Below are 18,654 nucleotides of genomic sequence, written 5' to 3' on the forward strand. Positions count from 1 at the left end.
GATTATAATGTTTAGTTTGGATGAAAGAGCCACTAAGATTGCCAAACCTAATAGTTCATACTATAAGAGATAGTTAGAGTCATGCGAGATGAGCACAGCAGGAGTTAAGACAAAAACCTTTGAGTCATATCGTGCCATGTGACTGGAAAGGGCGGTGTTCTCGGATGGGGTCTTGATATAATGTAGATGCTTTAGTGTGATTCTTATGGCACCCAAAAACAGGATCAGTTGAGCAGTAATAGAAAGGTGGGCTATCATTTGCCTGTGGGGATTGTGAAGTCTACAGGGAAGCATTTTTCTGTCAGCAACAGGTCGGACTGATTTAGTGGTCACTTAAAAAAAATACTAAAATACCATTTTTCAAATGGTAGAATTACAGCAGTGACAGAAAGATGAGGAAAACACATAAGCATAAAAGATAGGCAAACAGACAAATAGGGTGAAAAGGAACATTTGAAAAATGAATTGTTCCAACTGTTTACACAGAACAGATAGTTCGTTATATTCCTGCTGCAAGACATGTGAACATTGATGAAAAAACTTTATTGAAAAGCCAGTGGATAAATACAGAGTCTCAGTAACCCAAGACTCTATAAGGACCGCTACAATACGGATCTGAAATATTACAGGCACGTTCAAGCACTGTCTATTTATATTTTAAGATTTGCTGGTGACTTATAGTTGTCATCCTTGATCTGCCACCGTTGAGGAAAAAGAATTGCATTTCTCTGTATTTTGGAGAATAGCTGGAGCAGTTTCTTATCTCGGATCTTCTCACTCCCAATAATGATCAAATGAGTTCTCTAAAGTACAACAATTGAGTGAATGATTCGTTTACCATTTCTCTAAGCTTGTGTTCCTATGGTAACTCTGTGCACATGAGCTTCCTGGTCTGGAGGCACACTGAGAGTGCATTTGTGCTCATGCCTGCTCGGACAAAATGACCAATTGATGAAAGACGTGGAGGTGGAGAGGAAACAAACTGCCCAAGAAAGGTCGGTTGGTTTAACTGTTGTGACGGACAGCAGTGTGCTTACCTCTTGAAAAGAGATTAGACTTTTTCTAAAGAAAATGTTGTTCGGATCGTTGTAAAGTATTGAGTTTCCTTCACTTGTCCTTGGAACCAGAATGCTTCCTGAGTGAGAAAGTAAAAGCAAACAACGATATTTCCACTTGAAATCCATTAGCGCTTGTTTTAATACTTGAGTAGTCAGTAGCTAAGCAGCTGGTGAGAACATTGCCCTTTGTCCTCACACAGATTATCAACTGAGCTTTTAATCTCCATTTGTAGGAACACTGTGCAACGATTCTGATAACTCAGTATTGTTGCCTTTTCCGCCTCTTGTCTGCCTCTCTTGTTGTCTGCCTCTCCCCATGTTGAGTGTTGTGGCTGTGTTTTTGGATTGTTTCAGAAGTGGGTATAGTTGTTTATTATTTATTAAACAGTCCATATGAAGGTTTTTATCTTAAGAAGGTAAGCGTTCAAGAGTTATGGAACATGTTGAAAGTTGATTGATTACTGTGTTTCCGAATGCTTACTGGAAAACTACTGTAGTTGCTTTGAATATAGTATGGCATCCCCCTATTATCCAGAATAAGAAAAGGGTCCTTTTAAATAGATTTATAATTTACTGGCAAGAAAATCACCAATTACTTAGCAATCAATCTTAACAAAAAAACTTAAAACTTAAAAAATATAATTCTTTATAAAAATTATGAATATACAATAGGTTTTTTCCTGCAAGTATATTGAAACAATGAACCAGATACAGTGTATGCTTATTACTGCATTTACATTTGCGCATTACAGGATCTGTTGTTTAGTTTCTAACAGTTTGCGGCCTATATTTCCTTGCAGAGAATTAGAGAATTGGAAGACAAGATAGAAATTCAGAAAAGACAAATCAAAGAAATAGAAGAAAAGGTGAGATCTGACAGTGTAATAAGTCTAATCTGCAAGTTTTAGCATTAAAAAATCGATTGCATGTTTTAAAATACATTTTTATTCATTTTAATTTAACTATGAATAGATCTGTAACAATGACCACCTGAAAATATTGTCTGCTTATAATTTTTCAGATGAAAATCATGTTTTTGTACATATATTATGAGCAGACTCTCAACTTGTACTAATATTTTTCTATTCTTTAAACCTCTCCTTGTTTCTTTTTTGTCCCCCCTGCTCCCAATTGTTATCTTTACTTTCCATTTTATTTTTATGTTTTCAGTTTTGGTTTTTATTTCTGTATTTCTCCTTAGCCTTTATCCTCTGGCCCTGATGGCCAGTCTCCTGAAACACAGGTCAGTGGATGTTACTTATTACTGATAGTGCCTGACACCTAATGGGAGATGCTGGGCTCTCCTGGTTAGCCTGAATTTTATTTACTGAGGTAGAAAACTACCCGCTCATCAACCTGATGCCCTGAATGTTCTGACTCACTGAATGCAGTTTTAGCCACTTTATAGATCAAAAGATATTCAACTGCACCTCAAATACATTGTGTTAAAGGTGATGAAGTATTCCTACTGAGCACTGGAACTGAACACTTATGAGGGTCAGGTCCAGGCTAAGCTTGTTAAATTGCCCACTCTGATCTTGTCCAATTCATTACGTTTTACTAAAGGAGCAATATGAAAATACGCGACTGAGCTTTTTTTTTAAATTTAAAAAAAAACTTTTTTGAACAAATGAGTGGTGCATACAGATTTTTTTTGAATATCGTAGCTTTGTAAGGGTTATTAAAATGCAGGGCTGATATATATTAAGGATTTCTCCAATACAGAAACTTTATATTGGCATTTGTACATACGTTTTAGGATTTATTTGTAACATAGCCATATTCAGGCCAGTTAGTTAACCTTATAATTAAGTAATAAACAATCAGCTCTATCAGTATTTATTATGGGACATATTTGATATGTTACTGATATATAGATAAATATATGGCACTTCAAGCTAATGTATTTTTAATTCTATTTGTATTAGTAGAAGAATTTGTCACTGTCTCAATAGACCTTTGTTTTTAAAGATCTAATAAACATATTGTAATATAAAAGAAGAAACTCAAGTCCTCTTGATGGCTCAGTGGGTAAATGTAATTTCCAGTGTGGTACCAAACCATGTAATTCAATACTCGCTCTGCACTGAGTTAACTAATCTCAATGGCATGGGAGTGAGAGTGCTACACTTCTCCTTATGGAAGGGTGTAATAGGCCATGGTCCCTGTACCTTAATGCCAAGTACTTTGTGGAAAGTGTGCATATTATAGAATCATGGAGCCTGTGCCGACTCTTTATAACAATTAGTCCCACTCACCTGCTCTTTCCCCATAGTCCTTCAAATTTTTGATTTTCAAGTATTTATCTAATTCCCTTTGAAAGTTCCTTTTCAATCTGCTTCCACCACCCTTTCAGGCAGTGCATTCCAGATCATAACACCTCGCTGTGTAAAAAAAATTCTCCTCGTCTCCTCTCTAGTTCTTTGGCCAATTATCTTAAGTCTGTGTCTTGTGGTTGCTGACCCTCCAGCCAGTGGAAACAATTTCTCCTTATTTACTGTATCAAAACCCTTCATAATTGTGAACACCTCTATTAAATCTCCCCTTAACCTCTGCTCTAAGGAGAATAATCCCAATTTTTCTAGTCTCTCTACATAACTGAAGTCCCTCATCCCTGGTATCATTCTAGTAAATCTCCTCTGCACCCTCTCCAAGGCCTTGCCATCCTTCCTAAAGTGTGGTGCTCAGAATTGCATACAATATAGGGAAGGACAGGAACAGGCTCGGCTGTGAGACTTCTCATGGTCAAATAGCCTACTGATCCTCACCTTATGGGCTCACATCTAAAGAATGAGCACTTTGGTGAAATTCTGAAGGATAGCTGGCAACCCAGCATGACTCAGTGCCATTAATAGGTGCGGAGAAGTAAAGTTAATAAACTTTGTCGTAAATATTCACACCTGGTTCTGAAAAGATAAATACCCATATTGCTTTATAAGAAAACAGGGTTTCTCGATGATTTGACGTCTATTTAATATCCCTTTCATCTGTAATTTTGCATTATCTTTGCCAGTAGACTGCAAGAGTGGTCACAGAAGATAAAGCTAAGCTGACAGAGCAAATTTCAAAGTGTACAAAGCAAAAAGAATACATTGAAGAGGAGGCATTGACCAAATTCCGAGCTTCTACTAAAGAAAAACTAGAACACAAGCAGAAAATAGATATACACACACATGCTAAATCCACGTTGGAAGATGCCATTCAAATTTTTCAAATATTTATCTATTTACTGAGGAGAATGATAATTCTGATACCAATTTGATTATAAACGATCAAGAAGAATTAGATGAAAATTCAAAATATCTGAATGATTCAGAAATGATGGAGAGCAAACTTATAAAAATGCAGAGTGATAAGGAACAAAAGCAAGATACTGAAGATAAGAGCAGGGTACAATTACAGGAGCCACACACTTCAGAGGAGCAACGCAGAGGACAGTTGACTCCCACAGAACCCAAGAGAAAAGAAAATTTTGTGTCTTTTCCAGGGGAACTGACGACTGATTTAAATATCAAAACTTTACGAGAGCAACTGATAAAATTAAAAGAAGAAAACAAACTCAGATGCGACAGAATAGCAGAACTTGAAGATTATATTTTAAAATCACAGAATTTCCAAAGTTTAGCAGAAATAGAATTAAAAGGAAATGAAGCTGTTGACAATCAGAAGATTTTAGAAGAGAAATTAAAAGAGAGTGAGATTATAATGGAGGAAAGGACAGACGAGTCAGCGACTTTGAGGAAGAAGCTCAATGAAATGGAACTTTCATATCATCAACTTTGTTTTGAGTGTGACGCCCTTAAAGGCAAGCTGGCTTGTGTGAGGGAACTGGAGTCACTTGATTCTCATAGCAGTGATGAGGAAACTGAAGGTAAACAAGGTGCCAAAATGGAGCTACTTCAAAGAGTCAAAAATTTAGAAGGACTTTTAAAGATCAAAGAAATGAACGAGAAGGAGCTAACAGAAACGGTCAAAGAACTCGAAGGACAACTTTCGCGAAACCAAGAGAATCAGAGGCTGCTTAGCTTGCGTTGTGCCAAATTGGATCGGTTGACAAAGCAGAAGGAAGATGTTGAAAGCAAGTTAGAGGAGAGGTACAGCCAAGTAGAGCAGTTACAGAAAGAAAAAGAAAATTCTGAGGAAGAGTACCAGGAGCAAATCAAAATGTTGCTTGATGAGATTAAGGAGAGGGATGAAGCCCATTCCCAGCTTGAGGCTAGTAATAAAGATTTGTTTCAGAAAATAGGAGAAATAGAAGAATCCAAAAATGGTTTTGAATCAAAGATTGCCAAATTAAAGATGGACCTGGAAGAGAGGGTGAATAGTGAATTAAAATTAAAAAAACAATGTTCAGATCTGGAAAAAACTGTCCGAGATTGGGAACATTTTGAGCAACAACAAAATGAGCAGTTTAAACGAGTAGAAAGTAAGCAGCATGGCAAAATTAAGAGCCTTAGAAAACAACTTGAAGAGAAAGATGAAACTTTAAACAAGACCATGCAGGCAATGGAAGAACTCAAGAAATGTACCAAGAATGCAGAGAGCCGACTTCATGCAAGACAGGACATTTCCCCAGAAATTCTTAAGGAGAAGGAAAAACTTGAAGCAGAGCTGAGTAGAATGGCAGAGGCTGAAATAGACAAAGCAGGGTTCATTGTGAAGATGAGAAGCCGGTTTGAAATGGAGTTGAATGAAAAAAACAAAGAACTCGAAGACTTTAAAGATGTAATTGAAAGTTTGAACGAAGAGATCGGTGAGCTGCAAGAGCAACTAAGACAACACAAAGAATCTGAAAGGAAGCTGCAGGAGAGAAATAAGATGCTGGAAGAGCTGATGGAAGATATGCAGGAAGACGAGACTAAGATCCTACAGGATAAGATAGCTCGCATGGAGAAGCTGCTCAATATGAAAGAAGAAACTGAGGAGAAGTTACAGGCAAGGATCTCCAAGCAGGAGTCCTTATTAAAAGAAATGGAAGAGACTCAAAGAAGGCTGGCACAACGTAACGAAGAGCTGGGTGTCAAACAACGCGGGATGAGTGAAGAACTACATCGTTGGAAAATGAAATGCTCTAACCTTGAAAAATTTGAAAGGGAAGTGAAAATTGAAATAAAGTGTCAGCGAGATAGGATAAATGAGTTGGAAACTGCTAAATCTAACTTGGAGGTGCAACTTCAAAAGAAAATCGATGAGTTTGATGAGCTTGGCTTTTTGAAGAAAAAAGAACAAGCAAATATAACAACAGAGCTTAACAAAAAGATTGAAAAGCTCGAGTTCGAAGAGTCTGTCTGTCAAGCAGCAAAACAAAACCTTGAAACGCAGTTGAAAAAGAGGATAAAAGAATTTGAAATTTCTGAGGTAAATGTTAAGAACCTTAGAAGAAAACTTGAGGAGACAGTGGAAGAAAGGCAGTGTGAAGTAAGAAAAGTAGAAAACTCCATGCGGCAAGAGAAGAAAGCACTGGAAACTCAGCTTGCCAAAGAGTCTCGATTGGTAATCTCTTTGGAGGCCATGATTAAAGAGGAATGTCAACTCTCACTCGCTTTAAAGGGAGAGCTGCACACTAAAGACGCAGCTCTAAGACAGCTGCAAGACGAGTACTCAATGCTGCTGGCAAGAATTCAGGATTTAAAACAGGTAGGTGCAAAGAACTGTGGTCCAGAGATTCTGGGGGCCAGAGAGGGTAGAGACGTGGCTTAATCCTGGCAGGCGGTCGCAATTTGAGTCGGACCCTGGATCTGACGGGTTTCCATCCACATCATTTGCACAGGAAATTGTGCGGGGAGGGACGATGCTCCTTAAGTTCACTTCCCTTATGTTTTGCACAGATTTCGGTGCATTCCTGAGCTACACCAGGGGTTTTGCCCAGCTTGCTGGCAATAGATCCGGCGGAACCCAAACCTGCTGAGAGTCGGCCCGGATTCCAATTTGGGCCTCTCGAAGAACCCAAAATTTAACTTAAACTACCGTAAGCCTGCCACCCAGATCTCCTGTCTGGGGATTCAAGATTTTCCGGCGCGCTTTAATCTTCGCCCGATAAGGACCTTGTCCCCACCAGGTTGCCTCTGGCAGATCATTGGGAAGAGCTCCTCTATTGCATTACACACCTTCGCCCCCTTACAAGGATCTGTGGAACTGTGGGCCCTGTATCTTTTGTTAAAATAAATCACTAATGTTTATCCAGAATTTAGCTAAATTGACTTTTGGTTAGCTTTATGAAAGAACACATACAGTTGTAAATTAGGGCACGAATGTCTTCTAAGCTGTTATCCTCCTGAAGTACAAACTCTGTATGATTACAAATATTATGGCAGGTGCTCCAAGGATGAATTCAAATCCATTTCTACAGCACTGTTTTCAGCAATGTTTTAAATTTAAATAGCTAACATTTGACTTAATTACATGGAAGTCCTGCATTAGCTTACATCAGTCTTACATTAACCACTGCAAATTATTGTCTCTGTATTCCTCACCACTTGATGCCAGCTGCACCAAATTTATATATCTGTACAAAACCAATGAAATATTAATGCTTAAAGTGAGTCTCACCATCAACGTAAGACAGCTGTTACAATAAATTATATTTGTCAGCCATGGCTCAGTGGTAGCACTCTTGCCTCTGAGCCAGAAAGTTGTGGGATCAAACCCCACTCCAGAGCACAGAATCTAGGCTGACACTCCAGTGCAGTACTGAGGGAGTGCTGCACCATCAGAATTGCCATCTTTCAGATGAGGCATTAAATCGAGGCCCAGTCTGCCCTCTCAGGTGGACGTGAAAGATCCCATGGCATTGGTTTGAAGCAAAATATGTGAGTTCTCCCCAGTGATCTGGACAATATTTATCCCTCAAACAACATCACTAAAACAGATTGTCTAGTCATTTATTTCATTGCTGTTTATAGGTCCTTGCTGTGCGCAAAATTGGCTGCCGCATTTCCTACATTATAACAGCAACTTCACTTCAAAAAAGCTTTGTAAAGCGCTTTGGAATGTTCTGAGGTCGTAAATACAAGTTTGTTCTTTCTCAAGTTGTGAAGTCCAACTGTACACAGGGCCTAATTTAACATAATGTACTTGAAATGCAAAACTGTTGAATCATGCTGGGTAAATGAGTATCCACTGATTAGTTTTGAGGTGCTTCTGCACTGTTGGGTTCAGTAACTCCTCCAGGCAAGTCTTCCCAATGATTTTATCAGCAATACTGATTACTCAAGCAAAGTTATTCAAAAATAGTACTGACACTGAGGATATTTCAGTTAATCATAGTGCCATGTCACGGTTTGGGATTCTTTGGCCATTTTTTCATGGAAAGGACTTGGACATGAGCCATATTAGAATGTGCTTCAGGCCCCTTATTTGCATGTGCAAAAGGCCTAATGCTTCAGGCGTGGGTAAAAGATGCCTCTTGTTTGTCCTTACCCAATATGATGGGCGGTGTGCTTCCTACGCGGCACAATTTCTAGGCCAGAGTCTTCAGAAAGAAAAACCATGCCCCCTTGACCCCATTTAAATGTGGTGGTGTGGGCTTCTGGCAAACCTTAACGGGGGCTGGTGGATTTTAGGATGGAAATGGAGGTGCGTTTTTTTTTTGTGGTGGATTTGAGGCAGTAGGATTTAAGAATACATTTTGCTCTGATTACCGCCACACAGCAGGAGAATCCAGGGCCAAGAGTCAGTTGAGCAGCAGAAGAACTGCTTTCCTGGGTGGTAGGGACAGGGTACAGACACATTATGCTTTGAAGTTGAATTAGACAAGTCTTTATTTTTGTAACAGTATGTGAACAGAGGTTGTACTGATTGCACCATGTGACTTGCATCCATCTCATTGTTCTGTGCATTTTACTTACTACAGAATAAAACAGTTTACATTTTGAGCCAAATTTTGCTTCTCTCGGTGTTAACTTGGTCCACCTTTAAGGAGACTGAAGGAGCACACGGTGCACAAGACATGGAAATCCGGTCCAGATCACAAGGAAATGCTATTGTTACACTCCAGGATTCCACATAAGTAGATATAGGGCAGTGGGAGTCAAGAAAAGGGAGGCGCTCAGACCACTTAATGGCGTGATGCCACAGAGGTAGAAGATAGCTATTGTAGTGTCAAATTTATAACACCTCTTTTAACTGTGCTTTTAAAGAATAAAACTGGTGGTGAGACTTGTTGCTTTAAATTCAACTGGAGACCGAATTTGCTGATCAGCATTATTTCATTGCCAGCAATAACCCATTAAAAATAAATGAGCTACCAGCAGTGTTATGGTAATGCCTTAATATCAGAAAATCCAGACTAGGAAATCTAAAACAATTTTAAAACACTGGCTTTAAAATTAAGCTATTTGAATATTACCATAGGTATGAAATTCCTTTTTAAAATTCTTTTAACACAGGTGTCAATCTATTTATTTTAACTATCTCTATTAAAATCATAGACAAAGGATCTTCATCCAAATATGCTGAGTATTATATGAATATTCAACAAGCATGATTTCAAAGCAGTCATGTTAACGAAAGGACACTGAGGGTGGGGGGGGCGTAATTTTCATATTGCGCGTAAATTGGGAAGGCTGTGGATGGTGTGTATACAGTGGCTGGCTGGAGGAGTTGGCATGGGAACCATGCAGTTTTGATGGTTGGCCTTAATTATCAGGTGTCTGGCGAACTGCCAGTATGAAAGTGCTCTTAATAGTCAGCTCATCGATTAGGAGACAGTAAATTGGGTGATGTGGCACTTACTGAAGGTCTGCAGAAGCACCTTAATGGGAGATGCTTTTTTTCCGTCATGGGAATCAGAGGCTGCATGGCCCTGAGGCTCTCCGATGATAGAGCAAATCACCATTAAGAAGGACTCTACCCCATAAATGTTCGATGAATGCCAAGGCAAATCAGTAAACAGGCATGGAGAATGAGCCCAAAAGTTTAAAGCCATTAGCATTGACCCCAGGCTCTAGTTTCAGTGCAGAAATAAATGTAATGATCTGACAAGGATTGGCAAGGTAAGACTCTCCTTCACATCTCTCATACTTTCTGCACAGCCCTGTATGACCCTACCTTTGCTTCAGCACTATTAATCCTTCCCTTAACCTGATAGCCATGGCTATCCTGAAGTCAGCATGGCAACACTTCGCTACACCTCTTTTCTGCTGGCGCTCGCACCCTCAAAACTTGCTACTGCCCTCACAGCGACTTTTCCCTCGGCTTCAACTTCCGATCGCGGAGGGGAAGCAGGTAAGCTTGGTAGGATGGGGGGAGCACTCCTGCGCCTCCTGGCCCACAAGCAGTGCTGGAGAGGTACTTATTTGTTCGATCTAGCCATTCTCGCCTCCCTTTAGCTGCTGGGTTTCCCGAAGCCTGGGAAACCCGGCCGGCCAGCCTTAAACCTGGAACACAGATAAAATGTTAGGCACGCAACCCCATTAAAATATTTAAATCAGGGTCCTGCCTTTGGAGAGCAGGTTAGTTGCTCGCCTCCCAATCTGCCTCTGTTAAAACCGGAAGTGGGATATATGCAAAATGGTATACAACCCACAGAGAGTGCCCTGTATGATAGTGGTTTGGTGTAGGCTGCATAACTTTGCTCTGCAATGGAGACAATACATGGAGCCACTATTGGATGAGGACGTTCAGCATGATGAGGGAGAAATTATGGGGGTAATTTTAACCCCCCAGGACTGGCCAGGGGGAGGTGAGTTGGGGTCAGGTTTCCGTTTTAAAAGTTTTAACCCCCCCAACTGCCTTGCCCCCCCCCCCCGGCCCATCCTGGGGGGTTAAAATTCCCCCATAATTTCTCCCTCATCATGCTGAATGTCCTCATCCAATAGTGGCTCCGTGTATTGTCTCCATTGCAGAGCAAAATTATGCAGCATGTATCAAACCACTATCATACAGGACACTCTCTGTGGGTGGCATTGCAGGACAATATCATTTTGCATCTATCCCGATTTGTATATATGTATGAGCCCCCTGCATGTTTCCGATGGGTGCTCTGGTCACCAGGATGGAGGCCCACCCAAAAATCGGGATGAACGGCAACTTATTGGTAAATCGGTGCTTCCACCACTCATATAATTTTGCTCCCACTATTGCCCCGTTTTTAAGCACAAATGTGCAGTAGCGACACGAAAATCGCCCCTTCTGACATTTCTCTCTCTCACTAACAAATTTTAAAGTTCACGTTATCTGGCAATGGAAGACGACAGGTTAAACACATTCTCCCCGATAAACAAGGGGAGCTATAGGTTGTTATCTCTTATCCTCAGAGAACGAGGATCCCACGTTTAGTTTGTATAGTCAGTCCAAACAGATCACCACTAAAGTTTCATTATTATGCCAATACTTTTATTCCTTGCCACTACTCTAATACTTAGGTTCTGGTCACCCAGTATTATTATTCCTCTCTCTTATACTCAGGTTCCGGTCACCCAATATTTTTATTCCTCTCTAGTACTTGAACTCTGGTCGTGCAAAAAAGGATTCAATTGAATTTTAAAATAATTCATATTATCTCCTTCCAAAAAATGTAGTTCAAAGAAACATTTTCAATAAACCATTTTTATAAGATTTGATTTCGTGTGCACGAAATGTTTCCTTGTAGAATTGAGACATATTGGAAGCATTTATGCTAATGTAATGTGAAGGCCTCCTGATACAGTGTCATTGTTGGAGTTCTCTGAAGCTGTAATATCAGAGTGCTCCATTAATATTACATGGCAGTTTGTCCAATGCAACTAACAGTATGCCTCTTTCCATCATGAATAAGTAAATGCATCTTCACCACATTGTAGAGATGCCATTTGAGCACCAGGTTAAACCAAACGAAAATATTGATGCTATTTAGAGACTGAAGAGTTCTCGGCTGTAATATATTTCACGAGTTCAATTGATCCCAGTGGCATCAAAGGCAGTATTGCTTTTTCTACAGATGGAGTCAACAGACGATAAAGTGAAAGAGATTAGTTATCATATCATCTCACCCAGAAAGGAAGGCACAGATGTACTGAATGTCAATGTAACCATTGGTACCTCTTGGCAATTGCAGGACCTGGAGGAGGCAAAGAATGAAGGGACAAGACAGGCTGAATGGGAGACTAATAAGCATGAAATTGATGTCCTTGACCAGAGGTTGGAGAAATTTGCACAATCTGAGAAGATACACAAACAAACCATCAGCAACTTCATAAAGACAGAGGCTGCTTTACAAAGAAGGTAAAGAAATGTAAGAGGCTGTGGCACTAATTCTGCTTCTCCTGTGCATCCGACAACTTCAAACTGGTACAGATTAAGGGGCTGTTGCGAGGGGAAGGGAGTGAAGGGAAAGCGATATGTACCTTATTATCAAAGAAGTCTCTTGAGTTTCAGCTGCTATTCTTTGCCTTGGCGGGCACAAGGGATTTTAATTGGCTGGTAATGCCAGATAAATTAATAAAAATTACATTGACCACATGTATACCTATATTTATAAATTCAGGGCACTTCTTGTAATGTGCAATAGCGGAACCAAAATCACTGACTTCCTAGAATCTGTATACACTTACCCACTGTTATACACGAGGGATTCATGTGAAGCATGGTGCGTTCCACAAGCTGCTGTCATAGATGCTGTTTTATATTCATAACAATATTAATGTTGCGTTTCTTAAAGAGTTTTAGAATATCACAGCTAACCATAGCTAGATTTGCAGGAATGTGGGAAAAGAGCAGGGGAAGTAGGACTAATTGGATAGCTCTTTCAATGAGCTGGCACAGGCACGATGGGCTGAATGGCCTCCTTCTGCGCTGTATGATTTTAGATTCTGGTAGATTAAGATGCAAATGAAAGAGCTGTGACTCAAACCCAGGCCGCAACATTGTCTGATCTAACCTAGCATCATCTGCTATTTAAAAAAACATTATAATGTATTTTGAGTTTTCGAGGAAAAAATGGCAAGGAAATGAGAGCAGTAGGACACCACTGGAGCTTTCCTTGGCCAGTAGAAATTCCTGGTAGCCCTAGTGATAGAGAGAGAAAGAAGAGGACAGAAACAAAAATAAATAAGAATAAGAAACATGAGTAACAGTGAAAGAAATGAGTATCGTGAGTCAGGCATGCATCCAGCGCATGCCCGCTTGGTGGGATGTATATTGGGCATCTCCATTGCCACTTAAAGGCAGCCAGATCCTCTTAAAGAGGAGGTGATCGCATGGCGTAGAGTTGGGAGTGTATATATTGTGATTCAGAAGGTATCACGATCGCGTGGGACGGGCTGGATGGATCAGAGGGTCTTTTCCTGTCCGCTATTGTTCGTATGTAGGTGCACTCCGGCTGCAGACAACAGGGAAAGCTTGTATGGAGAGAAATGGCTGCAAGACATGTAGATCAGGGCCCCAGGTTCTCGGATGCCGCCTTGGACATGAGGTGGGAGATCCTCTTGTCTCCCAGGGGGCAGAAAGCAGGCCAAAAAACACCCAGAAGTTAACCAGCCTAAAATGACAAACCAGCAACTAAAGTGTAAGTAGTGCATGATCGCTTTAAATAGCGCTGGTGAAAGGTCCTTCCTGCCTGTTAGCGCCACGAGTTGCTGGGCAAATTTCGCACGTGGCGTGTCAGGCGCTGGGGCATGCCAAAATTGGAAAAGCATCCTCCAACAAGGGTAGGACTCTTATTTAACATTCATTGCTTTAAATAGTTCTGGCATGTGTCCTGAGAAGCCCAATCCATTATGGCAGGTGGCACACTTCTGACTAAAAATGAGCGCGCGCTTCCTACTCGCTATGTTGGAGGCTTAAGCTCCTGTTTAACACCTGGAAAAACAGATTTGACGCGATCGAATTTTATTAATTCCAAATGTCAAAGCTTTCCTCATCATTCTTGGATCAGCTAAAGGATTTTGAATGGAACCTTTTCTACATATATGCCCCTTAATAACCCACGGTAGAGATATAGAGATATTTTGGGGGGTAATTTTTACCATCGTTTGGACAGTAAATTGGTGAAATGGATTGCCTGCCTGTTACAGAATCCACTCAATTTTCATTTACATTGCAGACAATGGAAAGGACAATTGGCAAATTCTGTATCGAGTTCTGTAACAAGTTCTATAACGGGTTCTGTAACAGGCTCTATAACGAGTTCTATAACAAGTTCTATAATGAGTTCTATAACAGGTTCTATAATGGGTTCTATAACAGGTTTTGTAATGGGTTCTGTAACGGGTTCCAGAACAAGTTCTATAATGGGTTCTATAACAGGTTTTGTAATGGGTTCTGTAATGAGTTCTGTAACAGGTTCTATAATGGGTTCTATAACAAGTTCTGCAACGGGTTCTATAACAGGTTCTATAATGGGTTCTATAACAGGTTTTGTAATGGGTTCTGTAACGGGTTCTATAACAAGTTCTATAATGGGTTCTATAACGAGTTCTGTAACAGGTTCTATAATGAGTTCTGTAACAGGTTCTATAACAAGTTCTATAACAGGTTCTATAATGGGTTCTATAACAAGTTCTATAACGGGTTTTATAACGAGTTCTATAACAAGTTCTGTAACAGGTTCTATAACGAGTTCTATAACGGGTTCTATAACGAGTTCTATAACGGGTTCTATAACGAGTTCTATAACGGGTTCTATAATGAGTTCTATAACAGGTTTTATAACAAGTTCTATAATAGGTTCTATAACGGGTTATATAACGAGTTCTGTAACAGGTTCTATAATGGGTTCTGTAACAGGTTCTATAATGGATTCTATAATAGGTTCTATAACGAGTTCTATAACAAGTTCTATAACAGGTTCTATAATGGGTTCTATAATGAGTTCTGTAACAGGTTCTATAATGAATTCTGTAACAGGTTCTATTTTGAGTTCTATTATGAGTTATGTAATGGGTTCTATGACAAGTTCCATAATGAGTTCTATAACGAGTTCTGTAACAGGTTCTATAATGAGTTCTATAACGGGTCATGTAAAAGGTTCTATAATGAGTTCTGTAACAGGTTCTATAACGGGTTCTATAATGGGTTCGATAACGGGTTCTGTAACGAGTTCTGTAACGAGTTCTGTAACGAGTTCTGTAACGAGTTCTGTAACAGGTTCTATAACAGGTTCTATAATGGGTTCTATAACGGCTTCTGTAATAAGTTCTATAACGGGTTCTGTAATAAGTTCTGTAACAGGTTCTGTAACAAGTTCTATAATGAGTTCTCTAACGAGTTCTGTAACAGGTTCTGTAATGAGTTCTATAACGGATTCGATAATGGGTTCTGTAACAGGTTCTATAATCAGTTCTGTAACATGTTCTATAATGGGTTCTATAACGAGTTCTGTAACAAGTTCTCTAACAAGTTCTGTGGCAGGTTCTATAATGGGTTCTATAACGAGTTCTGTAACGGGTTCTATAACGGGTTCTATAACAGATTCAGTAATAGGTTCTATAAAGTGTTCTATAATGGGTTCTATAACTAGTTCTGTAACGGGTTCTATAACGGGTTCTGTAACAGGTTCTATAATGAGTTCTATAATGGGTTCTATAATGGGTTCTATAATGGGTTCTATAATGGGTTCTATAATAAGTTCTATGACTAGTTCTATGACTAGTTCTCTAACGAGTTCTCTAACGAGTTCTGTAACAGGTTCTATGAGTTCTATAATGGGTTCTATAACAGGGTCTATAACGGGTTCTATAACGGGTTCTATAACAAGTTCCGTAATGGGTTCTGTAATGGATTCCATAATGAGTTCTGTAACAGGTTCTGTAACGGGTTCCATAATGAGTTCCGTAACAGGTTCTATAACGGGTTCCATAATGAGTTCTGTAACAGGTTCTATAATGGGTTCCATAACGAGTTCTGTAATGGGTTCTGTAACGGATTCAGTAATGTGTTCTATAACGGGTTCTGTAACGGGTTCTATAATAAGTTCTATAATGGGTTCTGTAACAAGTTCTATAACGAGTTCGCTAATGAGTTCTGTAACAGGTTCCATAATGAGTTCTATAACGGGTTCGAGAACTGGTTCGATAACGAGTTCTGTAACAGGTTGTATAATGAGTTCTATAACAGGTTCGATAACGGGTTCTATAACAAATTCTGTAACAGGTTCTATATTGGGTTCTATAATGAATTCTATAACGGGTTCTCTAACGAGTTCTGTAACAGGTTCTATAATGAGTTCTATAACGGGTTCTATAATGAGTTCTGTAACGGGTTCTATAACAAATTCTATAATGAGTTCTGTAACAGGTTCTATAACGAATTCTATAACAGATTCTATAATGGGTTCCATAATGAGTTCTGTAACGGGTTCTATAACGAATTCTATAACGGATTCTATAATGGGTTCAACAACGAGTTCTGTAACAGGTTCTATAACGGGTTCCATAATAAGTTCTGTAACAGGTTCTATAACGAGTTCTATAACTGGTTCTATAATGAGTTCTATAACGGGTTCTATAATGTGTTCTGTAATGGGTTCTATAACAAGTTCTCTAACAAGTTCTGTAGCAGGTTCTATAATGGGTTCTATAATGTGTTCTGTAATGGGTTCTATAACTAGTTCTATAACGGGTTCTATAACAAGTTCTCTAGCAAGTTCTGTAGCAGGTTCTATAATGGGTTCTATAACAAATTCTATAATGAGTTCTGTAACAGGTTCTATAACGAGTTCTATAATGGATTCAGTAACAGGTTCTATAATGAGTTCTGTAACAGGTTCTATAACGAGTTCTATAATGGGTTCTATAACAAGTTCTATAATGAGGTCTATAACGAGTTCTATAATGGGGTCTATAACGAGTTCTGTAACAGGTTCCATAATGAGTTCTATAATGGGTGCTGTAACAGGTGCTATAACAGGTGCTATAACAGGTTCTGTAACGGGTTCTATAATGAGTTCTATAACGGGTTCTATAATGGGTTCTGTAATGAGTTCTATAACAAGTTCTATAACGGGTTCTATAACAAGTTGTCTAACGAGTTCTGTAACAGGTTCTATAACAGGTTCCATAATGAGTTCTGTAACGGGTTCTATAATGAGTTCTGTAACGGGTTCTTTAACAGGTTCCGTAACGAGTTCTGTAACGGGTTCTGTAACGGGTTCTAATAACGGGTTCTACAACGAGTTCTGTAACGGGTTCTATAACAAGTTCTGTAATGGGTTCTATAACTCGTTCTACAGCGAGTTCTGTAACAGGTTCTATAATGAGTTCTAAAACGGGTCGACGATTGGCTCTGCCAATTTACCGCCCAAGTATTGAAAATAAAAATGACCCTCTTTGTCTCTGACGTTGAATACGGTGGTGTAGGATAAACCTGATTTCCAGTGATTCTTGAACCTGGGCAATAGTCAATCAAAGAATGTCACACTCGTGGTAGTTACGTTAATTGAAAGTGATTATTCAACGATTTTAAAAGTTCACACAAGCATGAAGCAAGTCAAGCAATGCATATGACCTTAGTCTACCCATTATACACTTAAACAAGCAGCAAGCAAATCAAGTAGCACATATAACCTTAAAACCAAAGATTTCTTTTCATCAAAGCAGAAGAGAGTGATCAATTCTCGTTGCTCTTGAAGTTTTTTTCCTTTGTTGTTGTTGGACGTCCTCCCTCTTGGCGAGCTTCATTAGGCTGCAACCTGACTGCAGTCGAATTTACCACGATGGCTTCTTTTAATGTTGTTTTTGCCCAATGTGGCGTCGGATATTAGGGAAAGTGTAATTTTGCCCAAGCCCCATTGTTGCTATGCCTCGACCACGAACAGGCCTCAATGATTGACAGTTACATCAGTTATAACCATGTGTTTTCCTGACACGCCTAATCTGGTAGACCTTTATTATCAGTGCTACCATGGCAACCTGTCTGCAGTGGCCTTGCTTCCTTATTTGTTAGGCCACTATTATCAGTGCTGCCATGGCGACCTGTCTCTCTCTCTCATGGCTTTGTGTGGCTTCACAACAATTGCCTCAGTAATTTTTTAATTACTTTGTATAGTATCTTACCAGCTATTTTGCAAACCAAAGCTTGTTGAAGTCTCTGCACGTTTGCAGTTTTGAATTTATACTGATGTCCAAATGTCCAGTTTTAAACTGGTGTCCAAATATCCAAAGGGGCACGTTAACCCTTTCCTTAATCCAGGTTAATGTCCAAAGGGGCAATGTTAACCCTTTCCTTAATCCAGGTGTAATGTCCAAAGGGGCAATGTTAACCCTTTCCTTAATCCAGGTGTAATGTCCAAAGGGACACAGTTAACCCTTTCCTTAATCCAGGTGTAATGTCCAAAGGGGCAATGTTAACCCTTTCCTTAATCCAGGTGTAATGTCCAAAGGGACACAGTTAACCCTTGAATGTCCAAAAGTCCAGTAGGTTTTAAATTCACAGTGTTCAAGAGGTTTTAACCCTTGCCTTACAGTTCCTCCTCAAGTGGGTCTGTCTGATCTTTGGACTGATCCATTTTATGCCTCGAGCTTTGTCCTTGGTCATTAAGTTTTTATTATTGGCTCCCATTAAGGATGGATTTGCTGTGACATACGCAAATAGAATATTTCCTTTCCATGTTTTCTAATTAAATGCCGCATTACACATAGCAAATTATCATAATAAACACTAGTTTACACTGTTACATATT

General features: G+C 39.5%; 2 protein-coding genes and 1 long non-coding RNA gene across 4 annotated transcripts in view; 2 read left to right on the top strand and 1 right to left on the bottom strand.

The window, feature by feature from the left end:
* The window catches only part of LOC137328402 (janus kinase and microtubule-interacting protein 1-like), a 244,443-nt gene extending 240,103 nt beyond the window's left edge, over window positions 1-4,340 (top strand). The window contains exons 21-22 of the mRNA XM_067994334.1: window positions 1,859-1,924; window positions 4,075-4,340. Of these exons, the coding sequence (XP_067850435.1) occupies window positions 1,859-1,924; window positions 4,075-4,320 (312 nt within the window). The 3' untranslated portion in view covers window positions 4,321-4,340. The remainder of the gene's footprint in view (window positions 1-1,858; window positions 1,925-4,074) is intronic.
* LOC137328418 (uncharacterized) lies at window positions 525-17,773 on the bottom strand. The gene is made up of 2 exons (XR_010964788.1): window positions 17,540-17,773; window positions 525-1,582 (listed from the first exon to the last, which is right to left on the bottom strand). It is a non-coding gene; the product is annotated as an uncharacterized lncRNA (long non-coding RNA).
* Window positions 4,377-18,654, top strand: part of LOC137328376 (uncharacterized) — a 127,066-nt gene continuing 112,788 nt past the window's right edge. For both annotated transcript variants that reach the window (XM_067994332.1, XM_067994333.1), the window contains exons 1-2: window positions 4,377-6,695; window positions 12,094-12,260. In XM_067994332.1, the coding sequence (XP_067850433.1) occupies window positions 4,377-6,695; window positions 12,094-12,260 (2,486 nt within the window). The remainder of the gene's footprint in view (window positions 6,696-12,093; window positions 12,261-18,654) is intronic.

The sequence above is a fragment of the Heptranchias perlo genome, chromosome 1 (genome assembly GCF_035084215.1).
Source record: "Heptranchias perlo isolate sHepPer1 chromosome 1, sHepPer1.hap1, whole genome shotgun sequence".
NCBI lineage: Eukaryota > Metazoa > Chordata > Chondrichthyes > Hexanchiformes > Hexanchidae > Heptranchias > Heptranchias perlo.